Here is a 7777-nt window from a genome sequence, read left to right as displayed (position 1 = left end):
GCCGAGGGCTGTCAGTGTGGCCGCATAAGGTTAAAGATGGGGCGTATTATGGTGCCACTTTAGTAGACAATTGATCTTTTGCTAACGTGGTTACCAGTAATCTTACACAATTTCAACGAAACGTACCTGTAAGCATAATAAGTTATGTCAGCAATGTGCCTGTACTATTCTTCCTGACTGCCTTTTCTGACATCGATGATCATCAAAGATTACACAGAATTGACAGATGTTGGTACGGGGGTGGCGCAGGGTGGAGGTGGCTTGGGGTGCTGCGGTTGGGGTAGGGGTGGGGTGGGGGGGGGGGGAGGCAGTTGCCGCCTGTCGGTAGGCAGGGAGAAGGATATATGTTTGCCCCTCCCCAAAATTTTGTGATTCCAAATCGAATCCCCTCTTGCCCCAAGGAAGACTGCAAGTTACGTCAATTACCAAACTTTCGATCGGGTAACCCAAATGGATGTGCTAGATGTTACCAAATCCGGTCGAGATTACTCTTCTGCATCAAATTTTCACAAGTTGGTTCGAGGAGGTATTTTCTAGCGCGACAGGCAGCCGTCATGAACTAGGAGGTCCCCGAACTAGAAGGCCCACGTTTTGAACGAGGAGGCCCGTTTTGAACTAGGAGACCTCATTTTCAACCAGGAGGCCTCCGTTATGAACTAGTTGGCCCCATTAAGAAGAAGCTGAATGGGAGGCTCCGTTGTGAATTAAGAGGCTTCGTTATTAACTAAGAGGCCCCATTATAAAGTAGAATGTCCATATTATGAGCAAGGAGGCTCTCGTTATGAACTAGAAGGCCAACGTTATGACTAGGAAGTCCCCGATATGAGTTAGGAGACCCCCGTTATGCGCTTGTGTAACCCCGTTATGAACTAGGAAGCCCCTTTGAACTAAGAAACACGCTTATGAGCTAGCTGTCTCTGCGTGGAGGGTATGAACACGTATTTCTGGGTAGGAGGGTAGGCCCGATCCTTTCAATTTTCAATGTAGCGGGAGTGAGTGAATGGGCGTGACGTGCCATGCCTTTGCGTGCTTTCCAAGGTAGCAGGTGTGGGTTGTGTGACATGTCATGTACTGTTTGTCAAAGGCCACGGTCACCTTAGCCCATGAAAAGTCACAGCTATGACAGTGTTTTGCAGCAGGTATTGAAGTGCGTAACCACCACACTAATGTTACCACTTTGTTTCTAGGCAAACGCATCTTCATCGATACCTTCGTCACATTTCCTACCACGTTATCCTGCCATGGCAATGGTGTCCCTGCAAAAGTGCATGCTTTGCAATACGTAATCCTGGTTCCTGGATGCTTGATTGCTTTGAGGGTGTGCGGGAGATGGTTTTCTGCTGGCAATATACATGGCTAATTTGACGTGATGGGCTGCCTGGCACATGGTGTGATTGGTAACACTGTCCTGTTAATGACATGCTTGGTGACTGGCACACGAAGCACGGACTTCGATGTTGTTTTTTCCTTATGTTGTTGCCATGTGCTGAACCGCGTTACAGGCATTGACGCCATGACATGGTGTAACAAACTTGCAAAGATCGTGGAATGCTACATTCAAAGGTTAAGGGTGGTTTTGAAGGCAAAGTTTTTATACTTGGCCGTATTGCTTAGCCATACTCGCTGTACCTGGTGTACCTGGTTGTACCGGGCTAAACCGTCCCATACCGGGTAGCCAGAGCTCGTCACGACGGGACACAGTAGTTCTGATCTTTCTCCTAATTATCCTTTTACCGGACGAACGTAATACTACATGAACCTTGTATATACGAAATTTTGACGGTACGAACTTAATGTCCATGAGATTCCATGCCTCAGCACGGTTCAGCATATGGTGGTTTGTGTCTACCGAAGCACCATGTTGGTTTTGCTTGGCTGGCTGCATTTGCCTAGAAAGGAATAACGTGCTACTTGCGCGCCTGGTCACGATGTAAACTGTGCACAATGCACGTGCCGGACTTGCTGACGAGACCAGACAATATTACCCTGCATTTGCCCCACGTTGATGTGCACCATGGTCGGCTTGGCGCCTGCTTGTGCTTGGCATGTTTGGTGGACGGTCGCATCCTGGCAAAAATTGCGTCCTTGATGCTTCCTCACCACAGACGCTTCCTTAGGATCCCCAGGATAGGCAGGGTATCCAGCGTCTGCGGCAGTATGCTGAGACTGGTCGGCTGTCGTCCCTCTCGCCGCGTCAGCAACATCCGACCGAATCTGCCCGCGCGCCGCGCTCAGGTAGGATCATTGTCAATGGCTACCGCGTTGTCATGTCATGTTATATGCTTTGCACATCAAGTCGGAACGAACCTTTCAGTTGGTGTCCCATTCCAGCAGCGAATTTGCTGGCGCACAATTTGGGGCACGTGTCGTGTCGTGATTAGTTGAAATCGGCTTGCAAGCGATGTGTAAAGTGGCATTGAGCGGCATGTTGAAGTTTGCACAGGCCTTCTGAGACGTTCACCTTTCCGTTGTTTCAACAGGCCTCGGCGTCCACCAGCGGAGCAGCCGCCTATGACGCCCCCGCCCAGCCGTGAGCCGTCCGGCCGTGATCTGCCCGGCCGCGACCTGCCCGGCCGCGACCTGCCCGGTCGTGACCCGCCCGACTGTGGTCCGTCCGGCCGTGACTGCCCGGCCCTTGACCTGCTCGGCCGTAACGCGCCCGGCCGTGACCTGCCCGTCCGTGACCTCCCAGCCGCGACGCCGGCCCGTCCATCCGCGACGCCGGCCCGTTCGGCCGAGAGCCGGCCCGTCCAGCGCGACGCGGCCCGTTCGGCCGAGACGCCGGCCCGTCCAGCCGCGACGCCGGCCCGTCCAGCCGCGACACCGGCCCGTCCAGCCGAGACGCCGGTCCGTCCAGCCGCGACGCCGGCCCGTCCAGCCGCGACGCCGGCCCGTCCAGCCGCGACGCCGGCCCGTCCAGCCGCGACGCCGGCCCGTCCAGCCGCGACGCCGGCCCGTCCAGCCGCGACGCCGGCCCGTCCAGCCGCGACGCCGGCCCGTCCGGCCGCGACCGCGCCCGTCCAGCCGCGACGCCGGCCCGTCCAGCCGCGACGCCGGCCCGTCAGCCAGCGCGCCGGCCCGTCCAGCCGCGACACCGGCCCGTCCGGCCGCGAGCCGGCCCGTCCAGCCGCGACGCCGGCCCGTCCAGCCGCGACGCCGGCCCGTCCGGCCGCGACGCCGGCCCGTCCAGCCGCGACGCCGGTCCGTCCTGCCGCGATGCCGGCCCGTCCGGCCGCGACGCCGGCCCGTCCGGGCGAGACCCGTCCGCACGTGGCGCCAGCGCGTCCGCACCGGAAGCTGGTACAAGCAGTGCCGGACCCGCGATCTCCCTGTCTCCGGGGGCCAGGAGTCAGACTTCCAACCTGCCCTATGGCTGGGCCGACTATCTGTCGCCATGGGAACAGCAGTGGATAGGTGGACTGTTCCGGCCCGTCAAGTGTGGCCGCGGTCGCACCGAGCTCAAGGAGATCACCGAGCTCTGGTGCCGTCCACCAGCCCCACCATTGGTGGCAAACAACGCGCCTGCCGGACCGGGACGTTACTTCGGTATCCGCTGTTCCTGTGGTTGCCACACCGACTATGGAAAGTGCTCCTGGCCTGCCCGAGTGCGGGAGCCATCTTAAGGGCGCTGGCCTGCACAGCGCCTGCGGAAGGTGCTGGACCTGCGGGCCGGCTACTGGCTGGCAACTGAAGTTTTATCCTGCCCCAGCTGCCGGCCCATCAAGGTCTACACGGCCTGGGACGAACGGCTGATCAGACAGCTGGATGTCGCGCATCAGCTGCAATTTCCAGCGGTCTTGACGTATAAGTAAGCACCAGCACACTGGTACCAGGAATGTTCTCAAACGTCAACGCACGTGCATACGTACGCATGCAAGCACTCTCACATGCATATAATTTTACTGCTTATCGTTAATCGTCTCTGTTGTACAGCGTTGAAATACGTCGGATCCGAGTATCCCATATTAGGTAAAGAGCTCGGGCACATGAAGTAATATCTATATCATGCCGTCTAGATACGAGATGATATTACGTTCCTGGAGACGGCGCTAAAGGCGGCAAGCATGCACTTTATTTCCCAGCGAAGTGAGAGGGAGCTCATGGCAATATCTGTACAAAGCCAACGTAGTTCTCTGTCTGCTGTCAATGAACCGAACTGATAATACGTTAATAATAAGTTTTGGCGTATTTTTCCAGGCTGACCTGCGACAAGGCTGTCGTCCGGCTGCTCCGCGAGCGGACGCTGGGCAACAGCCCCACCCAGCTGATGAAGCAGGTGGCGGAGCAGGTCAGCGAGGACCATCTGAGCCGCATGTTGCTCTACATGAGCGACTGCAGCATGCGATCCGCGGCATTCGAGGCCTGGCAGCGACCGTTCCCGCCGCCGCCGCCGGCCCGGTGATGCCCAGCACCCGCGGCTCATGCGGGTTTACCTGCAGGATGTCCTGCCGCGCATCAACGAGTACCTGGCCAGCATCACCAGCGTGTTTGGCCAGGTCCTCAAGATCGATTCCACCCGGAAGGTACGCTTGTCTTGCATCTAGCGTTGAAATCATATGTAAACCGCGCACCTTAGCCGCGCACCAATCATATGTAAACCGACCTTAGCAGTCTGTCCAGACGACATAGATATCCTGCCGTGTCCACCTGCCAAATACGCCTGGCTTCATTTCCTTTGCTTTGATATCATTTACGTGATGATATCCCGCATGTTTGCGTCACCGTCGCATTCCATACCGCGCATGTCGTCTGACTGGCCATGTACGATTTGTGGCATGACCCTTAAACGGGTCCTTGACAATCAACCTAATAGCCGCTTGAATGGCTTGAAAGCTGCTAAGGCCTTTTATGCTCTGGACTTCTAGCCCAATGAAGGCTGCTAGACAACACCACGCCTGCCTGTAGGACGGACCCTTCTGTACTTCTTCTTAAAATGTTCAATTTGTTTGCAGGTGGCCAAGAAGCTGGCTGGTATCGGCGCTGGCACCGCACGTTGGGCCACCAATGTGACCAACGAGCACGGCCTGGTCCTGAACAGCGTGCTAACGGCCACGGAAGGCGGCGGGCTGGACCAGCTCGGCAGCGGCATTGTCGCCCGCTACCGGCAGGCAGGGGTGCCCAGCCTCTGGCGCTCTACGTGGACCGGGACTGCTGTGCGCCGTCCCCCGGCTCCAGCTGCCCGGCGCTGCGGGTGTTCCCCGGCTGGGAGGATGTGCCAGTGCGCCTGGATGCCTGGCACTTTATGCGTCGCCTGGCAGCCGGGGTCACCACCGACGCCCACCAGCTGTACGGAGTGCTGATGAGCCGGTTGTCGGCGGCCATCTTCGAGACGGACCCGGAGGACCTGACGGCGCTCTATGACGCCAAGCGGCAACAGCTGGCCCGCAAGGGGATGGCCATTGTCACCGACGCGGTGCTGGCCCGCGAAATCTCCAAGCGGGAGTTCCAACTTCACTGCCGACGCCAGACTCGAGGCACCGAGATCACCACCCGGTGCATTGATGAGTTACTGCGCCTGCTCTCCGGACCTGCAGGCGTCGACAGCCTGGGCGTGCCGCTGCTGGACCAGTCCCGGATCTGGCCCATCTGGGAGCAGCAGAAGCGCCACGTCGCCTGCCTCCAGGACGTATCCGGTGTTCCACTGCCGAGTCACCGGGACGCTGGTGAAAGGCGGCGTGACCCTCCGCTGCTACCGGTCAGCACGCGGCACGACCTCGACGGAGAGCTTCCACAACCACCTCGCCCGTTTTATCCCAGGTATATACGACCCTTATTGCCAGGAGCGAAGTTGCATGCTGAGTGAGCTAAGCTCGCAACATGTCATTTGACTGGAGCGGTCATCGCACTCTGCGCCATGGTAATATTGTTAGCGTTCACTTGGCACAATGAATGGAGCATGCCTGTGACATACAGTTTGCAATGCCTGTGACAAACAGTTTGCAATGCCTGTGACAAACAGTTTGCAATGCCTGTGACAAACAGTTTGCAATGCCTGTGACAAACAGTTTGCAATGCCTGTGACAACGATCGTGTACCGTTGGCCCCTGTGGGTGCAAGCAGACACTACGTACAGCCCAAGTATCTAATGTTGTATTGTCCGTGACCTTGCCAGGGACGACTGCTAGTGACCTGCACTACCAAGCGTTCCTGGTGGAGGGCCTGGTCCGTTGGAACGCGGACCGGTATGCGGCGGCGTCGGACCAGGCTCCCGACCACCTACGCTTGCTACGACGGCCGCATCAGAACTGCGGCCGCCGACCTGTACCGTCGGGTGTTCCGAAGGACCTGTTCCCCGGCGGGATGAAGTCCTGCAGTACACTGGTAAGTGACCAGCACAGACCATCGCGATGTTTAAGTTCCAGCAACTGTTGTACGGGAAAATTGTGATCAAAGTTGAAATAGCAACCAATCCAGGGCTAATTTGCTAGCAGTTTGCTGAACGTTTAATTCATGACATGCACAAAGCGCGGTAATAAGTAAAGCCTCTTCCATATGTAAGGGTCAAATTAATGATTTCATACAGTATTAATCGCTCAGCCATCGGAATCGAGTTTCACATCAATTAGAATATCAAGCAGTTCATGATGCGCCGTAATCGTGTGTGTATGCATGTAGGTGGTGATGGGAGAATATTCCTTGATCTTTAAAGGATGAAAAATGCGACGCGCTGGCCACGCTAGCCTGTTGTTGGTTATCAGTTTATACAGCGCAAATCAGAGTGCCCAGGTTTGTTATTTCGCTCTATGAAACTAGGCTCTGGTCACGACATCGACGAACCCGTAAAACGCGGGTGCCGACCCGGCTAGTCGCCGACCCAACAGCCAGCTAGCCGCGGCTGACCTTGGTGATGACCGTCGACAGGCGAGCTCGTCGGGGGGCGTACCTTTACGCCCAGACCGGCAAGCGCCTAGACGCCTACCACTCCACGGACCCGGACCAGCAGGCGAGGAGGACGTGGAAGGTGACGCCGAGGATGACGACACCGAGGATGAGGGGTTCGAGGATGTGGAGCTGGACCGACCATAGCGGTCATGCCCGATGCACTGGGCATCTCTACGTTGGTGTGTTCGCCACGGCATGGGGTAAGTGCTCATGCCATAAGAGCTCTGTCTCGGCTCTGAGATGCGATGTGTTGTGCGGCGGTCGCGGCGAGCCGGGCCAAATCGAGCCCATGAGAGCCGCTACGCGTAACAGTTTGTGAACAGCTTGCAAAAGGATTCGGTAGTACTATGCCGGCCCAACGGTTCCTGTAAGATGTTATGCGTTGTCAGGCATCATTATAACGCAAGATGGAACACTTAAGTAAAGATTGCCACGTGTTGGGTACTTTCTGATGACCAGTTTAACGACCTATTTTGTTAACCATCTCGATGTAGCCATTGTTTGAATTATTTCCCTGTTGCCCGGGATTTTGAAGTGTAAAATATTTACAAATGAGCTGGTGAAGTATGATATGTTAAACCTCAAATCAAGTACTCGAGCGTGGCGGACAAGGAAGTCGCGGAAGTTTGATTACGAGCGGTGTGTTGCGTGCAGCCGGGGACCACCGGTCTTCACAGCCCTTAGATCTGTTGATAACCGTTCACGACGCACTTGTTGCCAGGACGGTGTGCTGGCCGGAGCTGCCGCGCCCAGCCGGCCCTGCGACCGCAGCCGCCTGCCTCCGCTGCTGCCCCCGCTCGGGTGTGACGGCCTCCACCCCGCGGCCGGAGCCGCCTGCCTCCGTCGCTGCCACCCGCTCGGGTGTGACGGCCTCCACCCCGCGGCCGGAGCCGCC

General features: G+C 57.2%; 1 protein-coding gene and 1 long non-coding RNA gene across 2 annotated transcripts; both read left to right on the top strand.

Annotated features, from left to right (window-relative positions):
• Nucleotides 1-2511: 2511 nt before the first annotated feature.
• Nucleotides 2512-4402, top strand: LOC119114560 (uncharacterized). Its single transcript, XM_037238653.1, has 3 exons — nt 2512-2676; nt 3642-3808; nt 4198-4402. The coding sequence occupies exons 1-3, from the start codon at nt 2512-2514 to the stop codon at nt 4400-4402; spliced, it is 537 nt and encodes a 178-aa protein (XP_037094548.1).
• A 1260-nt stretch (nt 4403-5662) lies between these two features.
• LOC119103172 (uncharacterized) lies at nt 5663-6940 on the top strand. The gene is made up of 3 exons (XR_005094736.1): nt 5663-5757; nt 6113-6321; nt 6862-6940. It is a non-coding gene; the product is annotated as an uncharacterized LOC119103172 (long non-coding RNA).
• The last annotated feature ends 837 nt before the right edge of the window (nt 6941-7777 follow it).

Source organism: Pollicipes pollicipes, unplaced genomic scaffold (assembly GCF_011947565.3).
Source record: "Pollicipes pollicipes isolate AB1234 unplaced genomic scaffold, Ppol_2.1 Scaffold_1600;HRSCAF=1878_pilon_pilon_pilon, whole genome shotgun sequence".
Lineage (NCBI taxonomy): Eukaryota > Metazoa > Arthropoda > Thecostraca > Pollicipedomorpha > Pollicipedidae > Pollicipes > Pollicipes pollicipes.
Note: the sequence above shows the minus strand (reverse complement) of the source record. Positions and strands in the feature narration are given on the sequence as shown.